Source organism: Helicoverpa armigera, chromosome 6 (genome assembly GCF_030705265.1).
Source record: "Helicoverpa armigera isolate CAAS_96S chromosome 6, ASM3070526v1, whole genome shotgun sequence".
NCBI lineage: Eukaryota > Metazoa > Arthropoda > Insecta > Lepidoptera > Noctuidae > Helicoverpa > Helicoverpa armigera.
This window is the reverse complement of record NC_087125.1, coordinates 11,691,856-11,715,438: the sequence shown is the minus strand read 5'-3', so window position 1 is coordinate 11,715,438 and position 23,583 is coordinate 11,691,856. Positions and strand designations below refer to the sequence as shown.

The following is a 23,583-nucleotide window of genomic DNA, read 5'->3' as shown; positions in this document are numbered from 1 at the left end:
AATGCCAAGTAATTTCCATAGGGCTATGAGATTGTTTTAAAGAGTTACAATGATCCTGAAACAAAACGGGCTCTAGAAAAAACTTACAAGAGTTTTAGTTCGTAAAAGGTGTCACTATAGCTTCCACTCTACCCACGGCAGAACAAATTTGGTCAGTGAAGACTTTATAGCTGCTTTACAACTCATCATTATCTTTGCTATCATCGCCTTTCGATTACAGCTAAGTACCATTATTTTACACGGAGCTACTGCCTATCTGACCTCGTCATCCCAGTTACCCTGGCACCCGACACCTCTTGTTAAGACTATATAACTCCCAAAAATAGTAACCAAACACCAAAAATCGTGCAAAACTTATAGCTCCAATGTATGTTTTTTCGTTTATCCAGAGTAGGCCTCCAGTAACTGGTGAGTCCGCGAAGATTACTGGCAGCTGACAGCGATTGGCACTATGATTGATGCCAAGACTGGCAGGTGAATCTATCCGTGTATTCATTGAAGCATTTGGAACGTGGCATCACCAGAAATTGATATGGACCCCGTTGAGTTGGGTGTTATTTTGATTTGAGGATCGCTTTGTTTTCCATTAGGGATTTGTTGTTATTTCTGTACGTACGAAAATATTGCGTTGTATATCTTTGAGAGGATATTCGCAACAGATTTTATTTTACAATGCAGTTTATATCTTGCACCATCATAAGTTTATGAAAGAGAAAATTGTGTTATAACTGACCTTGATGTTTGGGATCCTTTTCTGTTTTAGTAGTTCTATCGTAATACCAGTTTTTTTTTTTTTCAAATTGGACTAGTACTTCTCAAGATTAGCGTGTTAAAGCAAAATAGCTCTTCAGCTTTATAATATTAGACCTAATAAATATTACCTATACTATACATTTCATATTTTTTAAAAGATTAGACGAGTTCAAAATAATCTAGACTGTCATTAAGAACTTCAATATTTAATGTTACAAGTCACGATAGCAATGTATCTCATTTATAAAAGTCAATGACTCAGCTCAGTAAGAAAGCACTTCATCATTTTTCAGCGTAAGATTAGATTTAGTATTAAAATGTAAAGGTTAGAGAGGAAAATTTTCAAGTACATAAGTATTATTATTGAGCTTGGCGAATCTAGGAGTATTGAGAAGAATTTGCCTTCTGGAAAATTCGATGACAACACGGAAACAGCTTGTGAGCTTAAAGTGAACATTTTGATCAAAAATATATTTATTTTGAATATAGTATAAGTATTAAACGAAATAAGTAGTAAGAGGAAAGAAGCCTTGGTATAACACCTCTTTAATAGAAAACGAAAGCTTAGTCGAATCCAGAATGCAATTTTCGCGACACCTTATCCTAAGAGGCATAAAAGTTTAGAATTCAATCCTTTTCAAATTCCCACATTCGCGGAATTTAGAAAAGTGCAAAATATTTTCAATTTGTATAAAAAACATCAAACTATGTAAATTGCTAAGTGAAAACCAGGTAGACTCCCAATATTGAATTGACCCGAAATATTTGCGAACCAAATTGGAGTGGTAATTTAAACATGCAGGATTTAGTCCTGTTTTGAATATGTTTTCAATGTTTGTGGTACCGCAATGTAACTTTAGGAACCCTTTCATAGTTTCGTTACAAAATTTTCGCTTACTTTTCATGACCTATTCAATTACAGAGATCATCATTGCCTAAAAGAACTTTGTAATAAGATGTGTTATCCAGAACTTTAATGTCAACTTGAAGCTACCTATGATTCAGTTCTTCACCTTCTATAACAAATATTATAGATTGTTATGTTAGTACAAATATCTCAATAGCAATCAAATGTAGATAAACAAATTCCAAATTTTTCACGGCAGACTTCACAACGAACTTTTTCAATCAAAACTGCTTCATCTTCTATTTTCATCATTAAAGTACTTCATACAGAGTATAATTTGGGTTATCAGCAAACATTGGTCCCTAATCCCAGCTTAAAGGGCCCCATTTGCGTCCATAAACGAAATTGAGGAAGTTAAAATTTGTGATTCGTTGGTTCATGTATTAATAAAAACTTTTTTACAAAAAAATTAAACCGACTTCCCAAAACACTAAAAAGCAAAAAAAAACTATTTTTAGGTGCATCGGCCTAGAAGTCGGTGTCTAATGGATGTTACTAAGTTAATTTTGCCACCGACTTCTAGGCCGATGCACCTAAAAATAGTTTTTTTTTGCTTTTTAGTGTTTTGGGAAGTCGGTTTAATTTTTTTGTAAAAAAGTTTTTTATTTAAAGCTTTTCAGTGATACGAATAGTTGTCACTATCCATACAAGTGGGAAGTTCTCATCAATACAAAGAATATAAGTCCAAATACGACGTAATTTACATATTCAGTTGTCGAGTTCCCTCGACTTTTTCTGGTCTCCATCATCAGGTCAGCTCCAAACCTTCACTGTTGCAAAGGTCTTGTCAATACAAATTATTTAAGCCCAAACACGAGGTAGTTTACATATTCAGTTGTCGAGTTCCCTCGACCCTCTCTGGTTTCCATCATCAGATCAGCTCCAAATCTTCACTGTTGAATAGTGCTTTTAGGCGTACACCTGAGTGTCAAGTTTTTACCCTATGTATGCCTACAACTTTCGAAGGTTGCCCTCGATTTCTCAGGGTTTCCATCATCAGATCCTGACCTGATGACTATGGGACCAACTGGCAGCTATTCCGAGTCGAACAAAAAAAGAATCACGTAAATCGGTCTATAAACCTCGGAGTAATCGATGTACATACATAGAAAAAAAAAACATACCGGCCGAATTGATAACCTCCTCCTTTTTGGGAAGTCGGTTAATTATGTATGCCCACATAATACGACCCTCTTATGTAGTAAAAAATATAATGGGAAGCTCACGACTGGTCTTAATATTTTTTCATTGACTTTTCTAAGGTTCTTGACCTATGAATTCTGTCATAAATGTAATATCCTACTGTGGCATGCCATAGTTAAAAAATCATGCGCGGTTATATCATTTGCTAAGAGAGATTACTTAATGTCTACTGCCACGATGAAAACGGTACAGAAACAAAGAAAGATTCTAAAAAAAACTTTAAAATCGTATTCTTACGCTCCACAAGTAAGTACAAAAGTAAGTACCAGTAAAAGCAAATTACCTCCTCAAGGTCACAGTACGCTGTTTTAAAACCCCATCAATTGTTATGAGAAAGACGTAAAAGGCACACCATAGCTCGAATTTCCACAAGAATCAACGTTCAACATTAAAAAACTTGTGCAAGTGACATTACAATGGCGGATAATTCCATTTTGCCACACATTAAAATGTAATATCTGGCTAAAATAACTCAAGACACTTAAGATAGGGTCGTGATGGTAAGGTTTGGTGTGTATTTGCGACTTTTAATCGCACTAAGTTATCTTTTGACAAGTGGAGATCTGTCTACCTAGCAACCGCTATTTATCACTGTAGCAATAGTTAAATCAATGACATCTTGGAAAACATCAAGTCAAAAAGGGTGATCCTAATTTTTTTATGCTCTCAAGTATCACTTAAGTTAACTTCAAAGTTTAAAATATAACTAGGAAGAACAGAATAAAGGAACTTTGCACGAATTATGTTTTTTTTACTTAAGTAGGTCTACATAGAATTATTATGATGAAATACAATACTGGTAAGTAATTCAGCAACGATGAGGAGCACAAAAGGTAAGATATCTCAAGTATATATTGTTGGAGTTTTTATCAAATCACCAATGCGATTGTCGCACAAACTTCTAATATGAGCAGAACCTAACGAAACACAAAGTTGTTTTAAAGAATTTACGTCGTCGAGTTTCGCGGGAATGCTTGCAATTTTGTAAGCGGACGAAGGCGCAGGAATTCGCCTTTGTCATAACATTTTCGTTGACAACGCGTTTTAAATACGGCTTTGTTTTGCGAAATTATCATTTTTTCAGCTTTGTTATTTGTTGTGGAAGTTCGTCTTGAGTTTTGTTTGAAAGAAATATTGGTGTAGTGTTGTTTTGATTGTTGTATTCTGTTATGTGATGGACGTGTATGAGATCGCAGTATGAATTAACATTATATATCCTAAATATCATCGGTAAGGAGGTCTGGTTACATCAAATGTAATAAAATCACCCCTCAGCTAATTGGCGACACCGATCGGCTATTAATCTCTGTTTAGGTACTTAAATAAGTGTTGATTTGAGTACGGATACGTTCAGGGCCTACATAGATTGAGACTTGGGGAGGATAAATCATTTTTCTAAGTATAACATACCTCAAGAAGCGAACTATGTGACAAACAGGAACAATTTGGTCACTTAATCAACTCAGACTAGAATCTATTAAAATAAAAGCTGGGTATCAATGTACTAAACCACTTTAGCATGTTACAACATAATAACTTGCAACAGCATTGAATTCTGCATCAATATCTTTAGTACGCATACAAAATGCATATTAATTGCACGTATGCAGAGTTAACATATGGGTGTACAAAATTGCACATCACATCTTCCCCTAGGGCTGCCTTACGAACGGAATTTTCCCGCATATGAGGAAAATACGTAGGAAATGTAAGGGGCGAGGGGAAGGAAAAATTAAAGATAACATCCTTTAAGGTAAGTTGTATAAAAGAGGAAAGATTATATTATCTACGTGTATGATTGTCAAAATTTGTAGCTTACTGTCTGGGCTATCCGTTGACAGATTTTTTGGGACCATTCTCATTTTGAGTTCAGCCTAATTTAGCTAGTAGGTACTAAAACTTCAATGTAAGCGCACGGAGTAATTATTTTTGAAACTGGCTTGATTAAGGCGAGGAAGTGGTCAACAATAATTCCATAACCGGCACGCGCATCTAAGGCGCCAAAAGGGGTCGGAGCGTCTGAGCGGGGCGAGGATAACAATACGCGCGCTAGCTTATAACTAAAAGTCGTAAGCGACAAAATGGTTTTGTAATTTTATTATTTAGAAATGATAATTTGATAAAAAATCCTACTACAATTTTAAAGAGTATGTATATACTCAACTACTAAAAAAGTTAAGAGGCTTTAATCGGTCCCGTTTGCCCATAATATGTGAATCTCTTTTTAAAAAGAGGTATGTTTGATATATTTTTCTCTGTTATAAAAGTTACCTAATCATGTTTCTACAACTAACAAAATAAGGTTTATATCATGAACTTTCAGGTAACCAAGTTGTATTTTGATCCGTTTTGTATTTACTGAGAAAAATTGACATCCTTGGCGCCAAAAATTCCAATTCGTCCTCTTAAAAGCCATAAAATTAATCTATTAATACTCATATTTTATTTTCTTTGGTTTTTGTACCTTCAGGAATTACTCATTATTTATTCTTTGTTTATTTTAGGTAGCGCATTTATCAAGGAAAGCTTTATGTATCTTTGTCTAGTTTTTATTCGAGTGCGCAATGACGTTGAAAAGGTCGCTGGCAAAACTCGTCGGTTACTGGTATACAAAAGCTAGCTATAATATAAATGCTAGAAAACTGATAGTATAAAATTCTACAAGTATCGTAACAGACCAATTTTAGAATCTACCAACCCTAGAACCAGGACTGCATAATATAGGGGCAACGTATCCCAAACTGATTAGTGTACCAAATGCAACTTAGTATCCGTAGAATATTTAGTTCAGGAGCGCATCAATAAGCTAAGAGTTTGTAAGTGTGATTACATACTGCAGTATGCAAGTATGCAGCTCTGATAGACGGCAGCTGATTCTAACTTCGGGTGAGATATTTTGTTAGTTGGATTCTTCTTCTTCTCGTTGTTTGTTCGTTTGTTTTGAAGATGTACTTATGTTGCGTTATAAAGGTGTTTTAACAGCAGCAGGATTAGGTAAACAGAGTTGTAATGATTGACTGTTTTCGTTCACGGCGACTGCCACAACTAATTCTCATTTTGACCTAGAAGACAAGCATGTATTTTAATGTCAACATCAGATTCAGTTTGAGTACCTACCTACTGTAGGTATCTTCGTTGTTAAGTAGGTAGGTGGGTGTTAATGTTAAGTTTTCATCAATCAAAATCCTCACATAAAAAGTGTTTATCCTCACATAATATTGGTGTGATAGTGTGACGTGATTATAACATTAAGTAGTACCCTACCTATTCGATGTACCTACCTATTCGATGTGAAGTGTGATATCAAGACAAAGGAAGAGACATCGACATATTTCAAAGCACCAACGTACATTATTATCCCGGCAAGCAGGATTTGTTTACACACATTAATCAACGTTACACATTGCGTAAGATTTCAGCAAGTTTGTTCAGCTAATGGCAGCCATTTGTAGCACGAGGCGGCTCATCTAGTTGGGACACCTCATTTATATCTACGACGATCTGCAGACGTTTCTTAAAGTGACATATAATTCCATTTTGGTAGGTAACTTTTTATTTACCAACTTGGATAAATGATAACAGGTAATGCTGTGTTCATTGGCATTTTTATAGAATTTGTTCTCATTAGCACTAGTATGTATAATATGTATCATTAAATTGCGAGGCAAACAAGAAAAAAAATTAATGATCTGCCTTATTGTTACTGAAAAATCAAAACTAAAAACATTCTAAATTATTACTAAAAGATGTATTTAACGCCATCTAACGAAACATTTGAGAAGTACACCAAATTCTCGTGAGGTTAGAATACAAAAGTCTTACAGCGCCACCTATACTTTTGAGCACAAAGCAATAAGTTCCATGAAACACCACCATAGATTGTGGTTCCTACAAAAACTAAGAGATGGCGCTGTATGTTCAATTAAAAGACAAACACTATTGCAAACTTATTCATAACTTTTATGTATTAATCATACACTAATGAAGGCAATAATCCACAATATTTAAATACACGATCAGTACAGCTAAAAAAAAGATGTAAAAAGAATGAAAAATGCTGTCTTACCTGATCATTATCGCTGTCCGGAAAGGTCGCCTCCCAGAAATCTTCAATGTTCTCCGGATAGTCAGCCTCATTAGTTGGATCCGGACTCAGACACGGCTCCCTTTTCTTGAATACGAAGATCAGACCACCATATTCCTCCTCTGGCCTCCATGCACCACACATAGTTGCCACCGTTCTTTTGTCAAATGACTGGTCCTCACTTTGCAGCTTAATTTTTTTAACCGGCTCGTGTTGCATTTTTGAATCACTCTTCGTCTTCAAACCTTCACTAGCCATAACTAATTTACTTTTTAAATTGAAACGCGGGTAACCTAAGTATTTCGTTTTAAAACTAAATGCTCTAATAGCTATGGTTTTTAGAAAACTTATCATTTAAAGAAAATTTTAACTACTTATAACTATTGTATTGAATGATAAAATTGAGATTAAACTAAGAGATAATAAACAGAAAATAATAAACAAAGTTTTATTTACACCGCGATATAAATAACTTTGACGTCAAACGCGCACACGCGGGTCAAAAGACCCAATAAGGAGGTCCTATATGCAATTTGAATCAATTTCACTATTATTACACTCAGAAATTATACTATATTCATACAAAAACCGAAAAATAAGCGAGATTTTAACCTCAAAAACCGACGAATAGAGGTTATAGAACACCAAGCCACTAAACGTCAAACAATCAGCTGTTTTTTATGTCACTCAAAGATGTCAAAGCATTTTTTAAACTTAGAGCAAAGTCTTTTAATACGCAATGAGTATTTTATTGTTTATATTTGATTATATACTTATTTATTCATTGTGCTATGCTGTAAGCAGTTTTCAACTTTATTTCTGTAAAATGTTAATTATTTAGGTACTGTTAATATTAACAAACTGTTGCGTAAATAGGTTTACATAATTCTCTACTAGATGGCAGTATCTTATCCAGTCAAAGTGAGTCAAAGAGTGCCCTTTACCCTTTTCAAGTTTTCCAAGTACAAAAAGTTTTGATTAAAGATCTTGAGATGGCGCTGGTAGATCATTAGCGATCCTTATTAGTTATTGGTTACCTAGTTTGTAGTTTTCTATTTATTATACATTCAAGTACAGGAGCATGTAGCAGCTTACATTATAAACTTACTTTTTTTGCTTTGTAACAATTTACTTTCATATTAATTTGCTTGCCAACAATGAATGACAAAAAGATTAGGTACCTACCTGTTTAAATGTAGATAATTAAATAAAATCGGTCGCATCATCATGCAGGTCATGCATATCGCGTATCTGATCTCCTCATCCCAGTTGATATCACCCAGGCGACTTGATAATTGTTAGTAAAACTGGTTGTCAGACTTTTGTCAAACGCTACCGTCAAGCTTGACTTCGCTTGGTAGGAACTTACTCTCGCTGACTTGACTCGTACCGCTGTTGCCTACTTACTCAAAAGCTCATAGCCTGCAATCAATCTGCCTAGACTTTCCCCAACTATGAGCTTATCTGACATCCTCAACGCAGCTACCCGAGCAACAAAATACCTACCCCTTGGTAAGACTAAGTAAGCTCATTACAGACGCAAAATGTTCGCTGACTAACAGCAAAGCCTATACAAAGAAACAATAAGCAATCAACGTCCAAATGAGTCATAAATCACGTGGAATCTTTGGTGGGAACTGACAGCTGTTTCGACAGCTCGGGATAGCTTTATTTGCTGAAGCGAATTGCTCTGGGGTTCTATGATGAAGGACCGATGGTTTCGTGTTAGATGGCCAAGTGTACTAAGATGTAATAAGTAATAATCTCTTTTACTGGAATTACTGGATTTTTAACTCGTCTACTACTTTTTATCCGGATTGTACCTATTTGCAGAAGTGGTTATAAGAATATATAATAACCACATGGTCTCAGACCCTATATTTAGTTTTTTTTTTGTTTTCTATTTGGGAAAAGAACTGATTCTACCTTATTTTAAATAGCTACTCAATAGGTAGGTACAGTCAACTTCAGTGGTAACAGTTTTATAGGAAAATCGTACTTATTACTATTGAATTAAGGTGCATGACAGTTGCCACTGATGTGCGGTCTACCGTACCTAGCACAAAGCCGTAGGTACAGCACACTATCAATTCGCCTAAATGAGCAGAGTAGATTTTAAACCTTCTAAACTTTTTACTATCCACATATCGAATGCCTGTACGTAGGAAGTTACCTACCGCTCCTGAATCGGTCAGCCTAACCGTTATTTAAGCTCACCCCTACAAAACCCCACTGAAAGTAAAACAGAAATTCAACCACCTTTACTTTTTCTAACCCCCTTTCAGATGTAAATAAAGTGTCACACGATGGGGTTGGTTGGTTGTGCCAAGGAGGAAGGAAAAATAGCGGAGATGCCGTAAGGAAGGTACCTAGGTCAGAAGTGTTCTTGTAGGTCAAGGTACCGTATCGTGATCAGTTATTAGAACTAACGGGTTCCTTGTCAAATGAAACTAATCTATCAAAGATTGGTCTTGATTGACTACTTAGTCAATAATGTGTGGGTTCCAAAGAAAGAAGGCGTGTGAGGGCGGATCTAGTAACGTTTCTCGTCTCCCAAACACCCGCATTTTGGCGCTCTATTTATCCTTATTTTTATTTATATAGCTTCTGCGCTATTTTCGAAGATTTTGCCAACGTCAAGCTAGGAAAAGACTATGTGATCGGTGAGAAAAATAAAAAGCTTTAATCATTTTCTTAGGAGGTTTTGCGTTATGACATCTCCTCTTGTCATTTAGTTCTCTATGGGTTGTACACACTGACGTTCGTTTGTTTATATAGAAAACATGGCAGCTACGCGAATACTGTTTATCCTGCGCCAAACCTTTTACTTTTCGTTGATTGTGTTTTTAAATCATCTGGCTGAGATGAAAGAAAGGAAAATAGTGAAAATACGAGGGTATGATCATTTGAATTTTGTGATGAAGGAGTAAGATTAGTTTATGCATGGTGAAGTTTGGAGTTGGTTAAAAAAGTTTTAACTTAACATTAGGTACTTATATGCGACAATAACTCTGCCTGTCGCGCTTTTTTCATATCATCATTTCTGAAAAATTTCTTATATGAAACTTCTTATACAAACTGTAGAGTATCCAGAGAAAGTACATGGTTATTTTTAACCCGGAAGGGGGAAGTAGCCTTCTCGGGAAGGGTACTATATTATGGACCTTTGCCTAGACGGTAAAGTTAAAGTTTTCATATCTGTGGTCAGTGAACTATTTTACCTACAGTTCTCACACTTTTTTGGCCATACACGAAAAACAAACTATTACTCAAACTGCCAATTTCCGCCATTACTTAATATAACATTTTCTTTCCCCACTCTCTCGATTGGTCCACGAAAGTGGTTCATAATCGCACTAGCGACATCTGTTGGGCGTCAACTAAACGATGCGCGGACGGCTGACAAATGGATAAACCTTAATAGCTGCCTACGTTAGGTGTTTAGGGGGGCTATGAAGTTAGCGGGATAGAAAACTACATCGGAGTAAAGGAATTAAGTTGCCTTGCCGTGATGTAAAAGGACTTTTCGCATTGAACCTAAATATTACGAGTAAGAGCTTCATATTGACTACTATCTGTTCTACATGGATTCACCGATGTCCCAGACCCCCCTTTTCCCGCCATTGGGTAAAATTAGCCAAATAGCTAAAGCAACTCTGTCTGTTGGCACGCCGAACCGAATGGATGTCATTTGCTACATTGTCTGGAGACTGAATAAGGACATAGACTATAATTATTTCATCCGATTGCGAGAAGTTATTTCCTCGGGACGCGGAACCACGGGGTAGGTACAGCTACTTATCAATTGAACCGTAAATCTACATAGTCGGTAGGTGGCTTATTTGACAACAATTTAAATACAGAAGTACCTACATAATACCTATTTATTTCCTTATGTACCGCCCACTTCACAGCCCAACAATCCACAAAGCATTTCACAGCCCGCGAATAGTGTAAGTGTAACATAGCAGGCTGGATTCTCTCGTATATTTGTCATAGTCAATCCTCGTGTGCAGCCGTCACAGGATTAATGTGGAGCTTTTTGTGGTCATCCGTTACCCTGATATCATGATGGAACTACTGAGTTTTGTAAGTTTTGCTGATAGTGTAAGGGGTCAATCGGCAACTAAATAAGATGAGGTGAAGGGCTGGCGTTTTTGGGGCTGTGTTATATATTTTTTGATGTTTAAAAAGTGCTGATTTTCAGCCTAGTATTAAACAAAATATTACTCAGATTATTTTGGACATGGTATGAAAGAATTTTGGACACTACTAAGCTATCAATATAATAGGAGGACTTATATTTTATTTTGTAGAATAGTGTAAGTAAGTGTAACATAGCAGGCTGGATTCTCTCGTATATTTGTCATAGTCAATCCTCGTGTGCAGCCGTCACAGGATTAATGTGGAGCTTTTTGTGGTCATCCGTTACCCTGATATCATGATGGAACTACTAGTTTGAGGTTGTATTTTTTGAGAAGCAAGCATTGTTGGCCACGCTATCTTAGGTATTATAAAAAGTGAGAAAGTGCAGGCGTTAGAGTGAGGTTTCTTCAGTTCACTTTCTTCAAGACGACTTCTGCAACGAAATAGGAAATGGTGAAGGGCGGGTGTTTGTTTTGTATAATTAAATGCTCAAGAGTGCTGATTTTCCGTCTAGTTTAATTGTAAAAGTAGGTGTCATATAATGTTTTTTTTTGTTACAGTAGGTACAATCTAGTACTCTGCTGCGTCCATTATAATTACGCCCATTATAACTTTCCATCTTCTTCTGTTAGTCATGTAAAAAAATTCCCGGTTTAACTTGCCTAACAACCAAAATACAAAGCACCTGATACAAAATGTGTTAACACATCATACTTAAGAGCCCTAATCACCTGACCCAAATAAGGACAGGCACCCATCACCACCACACCACTGAACTGCAAAGCAATACATATGTAAATCGATTCAAACGGGCCTAATTAAAAGCTTAACCCTGCGAACGCTGCATGGTAACAAACTCGTGTCTATCTGAATTAGCGTCCGCCAGTAACTATCGGGCCGGGAGCCCACCTCGGCGATAAATTAGATGCTTGCCCACTACACGGGTTGAGTTTGTTTCCATTGTGGTACGTTATACGTCACATGTGAATAGATGACAGTCTAGCATAGACGTCATACGTCATACGGGAATAGATGACAGTTGAAAGGATGTAGTGACGGTTTTTTTAATGGTGCTTATCTGATGGTGATTTGATCTGGCTTCGAATAATATTGGAGGTAATTTATATTTGGTTTTAAATAGTTTGATATTCGCGTGGTTAACTATATAGATAGTGAACATACTTTCTTCTAGGGATACCTTAAAATAGTGGTAAAGCGAATCACCCGATACCAGACGCTAAATTAGTTCAATGTTCATTTAATCACAGAGACTACTTTATTATGCAGATAGTGGCCTGCCATGAGAAGTTTGAAAGTCGTGGTGGCCTAGTGGGCAAAGAACCAACCTCTCGACTCGAGAGTCTCGAGTATGAGAGCAGCAGGGTTCGATTCCAGGTCAGGCAAGTACCAATGCCGCTTTTCTAAGGTTGTTTGTACTTTCTAAGTATATCTTAGACACCAATGACTGTGTTTCAGATGGCACGTTAAACTGTAGGTCTCGGCTGTCATTGAACATCCTTGGCAGTCGTTACGGGTAGCTAGAAGCCAGTTAGTCTGACAACAGTCTAACCAAGGGGTATTGGGTTTGAGGGGGTCAGATAGGGCAGTCGCTCCTTGTAAAGCACTGGTACTCAGCTACATCCAGTTAGACTGGAAGCCGACCCCAACATAGTTTGGGAAAAAGGCTCGGAGGAAGAAGGATAGTGGCCTGCCATGGAATGATTAAGTATACTGTCAATTAAATCTAATTTCCTCATGCATGTTTTGTTTATTTAAATTTCTTTTCTCTAGAAGACTTTTAATTTTTTACCATTCCAACAAACTTAGTTACAAACACTGAAACACCATCCTCAATAACAAACCAACTAAGCACAAAGTACATTCCCCAACATAAATTTCCCCGTCACAAAAACACACATAACAATGGAAACACTCTATAAAGCATGGACCATAGACTTTTAATCAATCTGCACGAGCGGTACGGTGCGCAAAAATGGCCGTCCTACCGGCGAACGAGGCTTAATTAAAGCCATAAGGAAAATACGTTCAGTTCCTCTATGAGTTTGTTTTTTTTTGCCATCGGTACATTGTCGGCTTGATTGTTATTGTTATAGTTGACTGAAATTTTGTTTTTTGGGGGTATAGGAATATTTGTGACTGAAATGAGAAGGTATAGAAAATGTTTGATTGAAATTGTGTCATGAGAGTAAAATTAAGATTTCATATGGATTTCATGACATAAAACTGACAATCTAACTACTGTTAATTACAATGCACTGTAAAATCAATTTTCTATGCTTTTCCTCCCTAAGATATGACACTGAAGGATTGGCTCACAGTGCCAATTATAGCTTTGAAAGAATGAATTTTATTGAAATGTTACAATTGCTAAGACTGGGTTGTACATTTAGAAGTGACTTGAACATTTTTGGACTCTAATTGACACATTACCGTCCAAACTATACGGCCCTAAAATAAAACTTACTTCTAACAGGAACTTCTCCAATCAATCCACAGTCTTCCCGCAAACATAATTTCTACAACAAACCTATCATTTCTAGCGCAGACATTGAAAAATTGAGACTCCCTTCCCCACGGAATAACACAAGATATAACCAAAGAAAGAAAATAACAAATAACGATATAAATAAAACAAAATATAACCTGTATGTTAATACCAAGTTTAATCTTGGCAACAAATCGCGTTGCCAACTGTATACCGTTCTTGGAAAATGGATTTTATGGTAATATTATTCCCATGAAGAAAAGTAATCCCCTATTGTGGGGTATATGTATAAGAAAATGTATGAGATTACCTGGTATGTTTCGTATTAAACATTAATGGCGATTTGGAAATGAAAGTGGGAAAGTGAGCGGACTTACGGAATTGCGTAACAATCGTAAGCTAGAAGGATTTAATTTGGAAACTGTCAAAGCAGTAGTATACTTATAAGGTACATTAGGTAAATTATTTAACATAAAAAATGTGTAACTCTTCAATAAATGTGTTACGGTGACAGCTATTTACTGATCTACGTAAGGATTTAAAGCATACATGTAAATTCGTGAAAGGTTAACATTACTTAGGGATAATAATTTCTAGTAGAATAACCTTCAAAAAAAAACCTTTGTTTCAAGCAGATTTAAGAATTAAAATCAAGAATATTGAAATCAACTCACTTCTTTCAGCTAACAAAATTTCAAAAAGAGAACATTCGACATTTACAAAAAAAGATACCTACCTACGATTCGACTGTTTAAAAAATAAAATAAATAGCAAACCAAAGACAGGACTACAGGACCGCGTGTTAGTTTGTATAGTTGTGTCTGTAGCATGCATTATAAAATGCGACTACGCATGGAGTACGCCGATTGCGTGAGTACTGGAATTTGAAAATTTTGGATAAGAAAGTTGTAAAGGCTACAAAAATTATTAGAAGACTGCAAGAGTTCAGGAACAGACCTTCTTATTTTTTCATAACAAATAGGAAATATACAAGACATCAAAAATCGGTAAGAGAAGATAAGATAGCTATTTTAAACGGCTGTCAATTGAACATCTTTAGAAATCGTTGCTGGTAGTCAGAAGCCAGTAAATCTGACAAGCAGTCTTGGCAAGAGATATTGGGTTGCCTGGGTAACTGGGTTGAGGAAGTTACGCAGTTGCTCCTTCTAAAATACTGGTGCTCAGGAGTATCCAGTTAGACTGGTGACCGACCCCAACATAGTTGGGAAAAGGCTAGGCAAATGACGATTACTTGGTTATGTGAAACCAAACTGACTTTCATTAGCAAAAAGGACTTTCTAAATGCGGCCAAAGCAAGGGCTACTTCACAATGTCCAATCCAGTTGATTCACCAATCCAGCACTGTCGTATTCAAAACAATCCACAGGCAAATAACCGATTCTCCGCCCCACGGGGGTCGTTCGGTGTCCGCTTTACTTTTTCACATTATTCTGACTGCGTTACTGTGCGTCCTACGTGAACGATGCAGGTGCGAGTGCGAAGCAGCGAAAACAGTCTATATTTTTTGAAGTGGTCTACATGTCATTTTTTTTCTATCATAATATCATGACACCTTTTCACACACGGTTGGTAAGTCCCATGGTAAGTTATTAATTAGCTTGTATTATGGATACCAACACTACTCATATACTACTATGATAACACCCAGACCACGGCCAACAAGCATGCACATCCCACAAATGTTAACCGAACCAGATTCGGCAGTCCGTCATGGTGACCATTGCGCCATCGAGGTTGTCAAATTCAAATTCATTCGAATTTGCATCGAATTCGTTTCGGATCGCTTCGCTTTCGCGGTGATTCACCCACGTAGGACGCACCCCTACGCAAGCGGGGCGACAGCGGGACGACTGCGGGGCAGCGACGACCGTGCGTCCCATTACCTAAGTGTTTATTTTTATGAAATGTGTACCGTGTGTGCTCGGCTTTATAATACACGTGAGATTTTTCCTTCATAACGATTTTTCAAAATGAAGGTTTTTTTCGGTGGTATTTCTAAGCTTTGTTTGGGGTATATTTTATAACAGGTCCCTGGAGGTCAGATAAGGTTATGAGGGCGAGTTATTTTGATTGTGGTGCGTAATAAAGGCGTCAGTGACCTGGGTAATTAAGATTGTAAAATTGTTGCCCTGGTTTATAGAGTAGAATAAGTAGGTAGGTACTGTAACGTAGTTAGAAACTTTTTCATTTGTAAGGTTTTATTCGTTAGATATTTTTGATACTGACCGGGCAATCATTTCAAATGTATTCGATTTGTTCCATAGAATAAGTTTTTTATATTGAAGTGTGTCACTTCACCTCTCGAGCCCAAGCAATAAACGTCGTGATATCGAATCAGTTTTTCATTTTGAGCAAGATAATAATTCCTGGTACTACAGTACTATGTTTCAAAAATTAAAAAAGGAAAGCATAGGTTCATCAGCCAACGGAGATAAAGCTGACTTTACTATACTTAAAAAAAAGTTCCTTATGCCATTATGACAGCCATGGTAATTGTTTATTTATACTTTTTGTACTACGTTAGTGTAGGCTTATGTATTTATTGGTTATGTTGCTTTTCGAGACATGCAAGAAAAAAAACTGTTGGGGTTATCAAATTGGTAATCAATTATTCTAAGTATTTTTTGTGTCAAAAACCTTTATTTACCACATTAATTGCATACAAATACAACCAACTTCTCAAGTAACTAGGAAGATATTTACGTACCCACAGCTACATCTGAAGACTGTTCTGCAGCCTCTTTGAAATCCTTCCGTCTGGCGCCGTAACTACGTTTGTGGCGATTTGAATCTCAAAGATTTCGAATTTAAGTTCTGCTACGCTCCCGGCTTTTGGCTGTGGTGTAAATTTTAAGAGGATAGCGATTGCATTACCTACATATTGCTAATTTTCAGCTGATAAGTAAATAGACGTAAAATAACTTAACAAAATGTAGGTAAGTAGAAATACGACTATACCTTAGAATCTATATTTCTATACTTATTTTCTAAGTGGAGTTTCTGCTTTTCGTTTGTAAAAGTTCTGAAATTACAGAACTGACATAAACAATCTTTCACTGTAAGAAAACTGCACTATTTCTGGTGACATAGATATTTTATACGGATACATGAAGAAGTTGCCCCGGGAAGTGGGTAAAACTGTGAGAAACAAGCAGTACTTGCCTATCTCCATAATTCTTCTACTGTATCTACTATTGACCATATTATTCATGATATTTTTACGTAAAAATCGCTCGCCATTCGTAACTTGGACCACACGTCATCTTTTTATGCGCAATATTCAATTCTGATATCCTTTGAAGCATCATCTTTATGTATTAAGCTAGTCAATCTGCTTGCAGTATTTTCAAGTCTTTACATACATACGTATTTGTAGTTTAATATTATTATTTTCCTTCCTTCTTTTTCTTTCCTGAAGAAGGATCTGCTAGCAAAAAATTACAAATCTAAAACCCACTTAAATTGTACCATTTCACTATTAACGATAACTAAACCACAACCAGCCGTGGGTACCTATACTTGCCACTTTGTTCAAATCGTCGATTTGGCAACTGAAAATCTTTTCTTTTTAAGACGTCAAAAATCATCAAATGACCTCTCCCGCTGTGGGTTAGCAGCGGTGAGGGAGTATCAGACTCGTACTGACTAAAAACCGTCGTGTTCCGTCGTAGGCCTTTTATGTACCAGGGCCGCGGTAACTCTTTCGAACAATCCCGCAGCCCCGGCAGGCTTTGGACTCTGCTGGGATCAGTTCATATTTGAGTGCAACTGCACGTGTAGCTCCTTCTTTAATGAAGATGCGATATGTGCCGTTGGCAGATGCAGTCGGCAGCTAGCATTTAAAACGTATCCTAGGTGCTTTAACAGAAGACTTTTGAAGGTCACAGCTGCAAATCCATAAACGACCTGATATCGCCTGGATTTTTCCGTCAAACATACCGACAGCAAATCTCTCATACGTAAACAAGTACCTACTTAAAATAAATACCTTTCTTTTATGAGCCGTAAAGGAAATCTTCAAGATAATATTAAATACTGATACCTATAGATAAAAAACCGGCCAAATGCGAATCGGACTCGCGCACGAAGGGTTCCGTACCAGAGCAAAAATCTCCCCAAAATATTTATTATATTCTAGTTTCAGTATTTGTTGTTATAGCGACAACCAAAATAGATACGTCATCTGTGAAAATTTTAGCTCTCTAACTATCGCGGTTCATGAGATACAGCCTGGTATCGGACGGACGGACGGACAGAGGAGCGAAAACAATAGGGTCCCGTTTTACCCTTTGGGTACGGAACCATAAAAACAAAACGATGATACAAAACAAGTGACTATCTACACAAGTATTAAGATTTTGTCAGCCAGTATCTATGCGCATCGAATAAATATTTATCTAAAGTATAACAAAATCTATATTACGTATAAGATTATAATGTTTATATCTGCCTACGTATAAGATTATAATGTTCCTATCAGCTTTACAATAATTGAAGTTTATTGCGTAGCAGTAAATATATCTTACTCACTAAGCAGTCTTGGTGAATTCATTCATTCAAGTTTATATAACTGTTATATAAGAGCTTCATTCAAACATAAAGAATCAATGAGTCACTAAAATAAAACGTGACCTAGGAGCAAATCTTGCATTTTAATTTAGGTATTAATTGTTCATCTTTCTTATTTTCTACTTATAGACTTTCAATCATTCCAAAATGTTTAACTTAGGAAAGAAAACCCCAATTATATCTTATTTATAATATCATTATATTGCTGACTCGATATAGGGCCCAAATAATTGGTTGGGCATGAGAATCGTTCACCCGACTGCCAAGAAGGGTAAACGATATTGTTTTTAATAATAATTTATTTAATTTCAACTATAATTTTCCCTAGATTCTAGATCCAAACAAAAACATTAACCACGAAAATCCTACACACCAAATTACAAACTCCATCGCAGCAAAAATAACCACACGACCAATCTCACTTCCTCGCACATAACAATTAGATGCGCACGCGGTGACGTCACAGCACTAATGAGGAAGCACCGAACCTCAGGATACGAACAATTAGCGGGATCATAACAAATCCCCGGGAAACGGCTGTAATCGGGACGCGAGGACATTTGCAATTGACTCTGGAGTTTGTGATCGTATCGCGATGTTGGTTTTGAAGTCGTTTTTTTGAGGCTGAAAGAAAGACGATATTAGGATTCTATATTATAAAAAGGATAGTAGAGTCTGTATGTATCAAATTTTGACACTTATACGAGTACTATTACGGTGAAAGTGAGAACCTACATTTGTTAATTTTTCACGCAAAAACTGGTAAAACTTACGTAGCAGCTTAGGTAAACTGTTAGGTAAACATAAGAATAAAATAAAAGTTATTCAGTTTTTGCCTGGAGGCTAGGAAATGGTTCAATGTGATGTGATTTAACAGTTCGAATTTCGGTAATTATAAAACAATAGAAAATCAATTGCATCCCTGCATATCTGCATTCTGGTATATAACACTTGGAAGCTATTCATCTCCCGAGCCTTTTACCAACTATGTTGGGCTCGGCTTCCAGCCTAACTGAATGCTATAGGACAAATTGGAAGCTGAACACGCTACCTATTCTATCCTCCAAAAATAAACAAGAATATCCTTAAAAATCTCACTTTAATCAAATCACCTAATAAGGAAAGCAGTAACCCTTCTTAGTGAATTAGACGTACCCTTAGAAGCATGTGTGTTCGGAACAGCTAAGAAATTGCTTCCTCTCCCGATCACTTTATCCCAATCCATTGATTAACAAAAATCAGGAGATAACAACCCTCTGCACCTGGGCACTCAATTCTGTTAAAAATGGTGGATAGGGCTGTGCTGGCATTTTTGTCATGGTATGGAACGAATATGATGTTATTTACACAGCATGTCTCGATTTTAAGATATGTTTTATCGATTTCGTGTAAAGGGCTTTGTATTCATCATCAGCATTTTTACCTCCCACTGTTTGACACAGGCTCCTCCAATACCTACTGAGAAGGCTTTATACTCATAGATTAAAATAGTTTTTATTGCACTAATCATTATCGAGAGAGAGAGCTAAAGACTATACAAAATTTCGTATCTAAAGTCCTAACGATCGAAGAGTTCTCTCACAAGAAGATAAGTACTCTTGGCTTCAACATCATATAATTTGTTTATGTATTTTGATATATTCTTTATATATTAACTATAATGTATTTTCTTCGAAAATGACTTTTTCCTTGCGAGGGAAAATCTTCTCCTCATACTATGGCAAAGCATGAAGGCACAGCCCTAAAAAATCTAAAACCTAAAACATTTGCCGAAGCTAGCTCACCCCCATATGTTACGATTTTCGAATGCTGTGTGCCTCACATAACTTCCTACTAGAACATATCGATACTTATGTACTGTAAATTTAGACTATAGGCTTCTTTTTAATGCATATGCCGAAATTAAATACATAAACCGTGGACGGAAGCTAATTATTATTTACTAAAGAAAAACGTAGAAGAATGCCAAATTTTTTTTTTTTTCATAAACTACGGTGACAAATAAGGCAATAGAAATACCAGTATTCAGGTCAGTGTAAGCTGCAATAGGTATATACTATTGTAGGCATAGGTTAAATAGTATTGGAGCATGACATCAATGTAACAACATTTACGAATTAATCCGTGGGTGGTCTTGTGTTAAAAATAGACGGCCAAAGTCTATTCTTGTAATATGACACATTCATTAGGCGTCGAAAGTGTAATGAAAGATTGCGTATGTTATCAAGAGTATTAATCGTAAGCCAATGAAAATTAAAAGAAAATGTAAATTAAAAGAAAATGTAGCTTTATATTCATGATCAGTTTTCTTCATTGAAATTAACTCTAACAAATAAGATAATAGGGGGCTTTTTGTAACGAAGACGATACCTTATTGCATTCAATTGAGCGTCAATTTTAACATTCTTTTGAACTAGGTACTTCCCAAAGCAACTTCACTAAAACAAATTACCTTTTATCACAAAATTAATAGTGCTTGTTTAAACTCCCGTTCCCGCACACGTTTAAACGCATTCCCTCAAAAATTTCCAATTAAGTAGATTATACTTTGAAGCAGGGTTAACTAGACCCGAAATGAGACAGACCAGAGTTCTGTTACAAACATGGAGAACGAAATCACTAGCGGAGATGGCATAACGAAGCATCTGAGAAAGTGGCGCGCCAAAATGTGTGTGTTCGTTCGGGAGACGAGGAACGCTACTAGATTCGCCCTTACACGCCTTTTTCGGAAAATATTCATTTTTGGCTGTCATTGAATATCCTTGGCAGTCGTTACGGGTAGTCAGAAGCCAGTAAGTCTGACGCTAGTCTTACCAAGGGTTCTCAGGTAACTGCGTTGAGGAGGTCAGATAGGCAGTTGTTACAAAAATCTTTGACAGATGTCTCAAAGAACCCAAAAACCACGTTGGTTCACTCGTAATCTTGGTTATGTCCACCGGACGATTTTGACCTAGAAGAAGGCGTCCGACCTACCTGCATTATGATATCTCCGCTCATCCTTACTCCGTGGTTACAACAAATAAGCGCTTTGCCCCCAAATTGAATTACGTTCCGTACTCGCGGAAACTTACGGGGATTAAATTGGTGATTAATTGCTGCGGCTGCGTGATGTGGTGGCTGATCTTAGCTTTTGTTGTACAGTGGATTTAATTGCAAACAATAATAGTAGGTTGGAGAGGGATCATTGTTTGGGTATTGAAGCTAACATTATTGTATTAAGCACTATTTGAAAGACGATTTTTTCTAATTTGAGTAGGTTTAATCTGGGTATTGCTTTGACCTTACTTTGACCCCAAAATAGTTATTGAAATATGTATATGAAAATTATCTACTCAAGAATATAGCCATGCTACTTGTTAGGCATTCTGATAACGATAGATTTGTATAGGGTAGGTTAAAGTCCCAACTAATTTTATAATGTTTAGTTTCTAAGTAAGATAATCGTATTTTCCTTCTGCTGTATAATTGAATAAAATGAAATAAGCATTAATTTGGAAAAAAATACTTCTTATTACATTATAAACTTTTGGCACTTTTACCCCACTAAGTTGGGCTTGCTGGTCAGAGGTGCATCAGTTTATATCCTCAATCGGACATTAGACGAACAAAGCATTTGTTAAGAAAGTACCAAATAACATCCCGTATAACCTTCCAAAGCACGAGAAACAAAAACAGTGTGTGTGGCCAGTTTTAAAATTAAGCTCAATTTAGCAGAAACTGACCACCATTGTGCGAGATGAACTGTTTTGTGCACAACAAGGTTTTTGCACTAACAAAATGCGTTTTTTACGAATCTTTTATTGCTGTAGATGGTTGTTTAGTTAGTGAAATGAGTAATGAGGAAAAAAAATGAAGTTTGAAAAAAAAATATAAATTAATATCGATATAAATGATAGAATCAGGCGTTACTTTGCGGAAATCGATGGCATAAAATGTTAGGAAAATTATGTACCAAAGAAGACATATGCATGACTATTTTACCTTTGCTGCATGCGCATATGTATTATTACTCAAATATGCAACATCTTGCATGCATGCCTCGATTTATTGCCTCGCAGAATTAACGCTACATATTTTTTTAATATTTCATAATTTACGATAGTTTTTATAAAACTAAAATAGAAACAAATCGCTTATCAATAGGTTTACATACCTTCTATCATTCACTAATTTTCTTTCGATATTCGCTCTACATGGCACACCTGTCAAAAAAAATCCCATAAACCAACTAACCAATAATTTAGTTCATAACAACATTATAAATACTAATCATAGCCTCACATTGCCACCATTACGAAATTTAATAACACGTCCTTGTCGGTCTTCCATCCCCCTTTTTACGAATACCCCACCAACTTACACATTACCACCACGAAATATACACCCACTCTTATATCTTACACCTTAAGGTTGAATTTTGATTGGCAAGGGGATATGATAGATGAAAATGATTGATGGTATCCCCTAATGACGTCATCGAAGGATGTCCCAAGGCACTTTGAGTATTAAAATGACAAACGTAGGCCGTTATCGAGTATGGAAATCTTCCAATTTATTATACGATAGGTAGTTATTCTATTAGGTAAACAGCGAGGGTTTAATAGAGTCATTGGGTTTATTAACTAGGGTTGGGTGGACTATTTTGTGTGAAGTGTAATTTTTTATAGGTGGTCTATCTGAGCCAATTATGGGTCATTCGGAGTTGTCGTATGACTTGAGTGGTTTGGCATCAGTCACGCTATGTTTTGGATTAGGAGTTTGACATTATTTTAAGGAAGATTCAAGTTTAAATAAATGTTAAAAGTTTCTCAAAAACCAAGTGAATTCGATAGGGCTCCATGTTACCAGGATTAGAACAGATTTAAAAAAAATATTACTTACCTAAATGAAAAAATATTAAATGGCATACCTAAGTAAAGCATTTTCATCGACTTGTGAAACACTCAATAGAATGAGTTACTTCCTTATTAGTTTTAAAAGACAAGTCATACATGGATCTTATAAAACTTCAAAAATTAAAAACAAAACATATCAATACAAAATCATAAAAAACGTTCAATTATTGTATTGTTTTGAGCAAATATCCGTGAATCGTGGTCATACGGTTTGGCCATAAAACAGGCGTGTGCCGACTGAACAAATATCGTTTTGTATTATTATTTAATAACGCCGGAAACAATGAGAACGTAATGGTCGCCTTTGAAAAATTTAAACACTAGCTACTACTATTTGTTTCAACTCGATCAGAAGTCGTACAAGTGATTCCTATCGAGATTTCAATAGAAAATTACAAGAAATGGGACTGTACTTATTGTGCTATATGACTTGTAAAGTTAATTTTGTCATCTAGTCTGTTTATAATTTGCTTTTTTTAAGAAGCAATAGTTAGAAAGT

At 36.2% G+C, this 23,583-nt stretch overlaps 1 protein-coding gene across 2 annotated transcripts in view; it reads right to left on the bottom strand.

The window, feature by feature from the left end:
* LOC110373989 (pseudouridylate synthase RPUSD2) overlaps window positions 1-7,599 on the bottom strand; it is a 427,971-nt gene extending 420,372 nt beyond the window's left edge. Inside the window, exon 1 of one of the 2 annotated variants that reach the window (XM_049852155.2) lies at window positions 6,930-7,599. In XM_049852155.2, coding sequence (XP_049708112.2) covers window positions 6,930-7,301 — 372 coding nt within the window. In that variant the 5' untranslated portion in view covers window positions 7,302-7,599. The remainder of the gene's footprint in view (window positions 1-6,929) is intronic. The other variant, XM_049852154.2, reaches the window with a different exon arrangement.
* Between the last annotated feature and the right edge of the window lie 15,984 nt (window positions 7,600-23,583).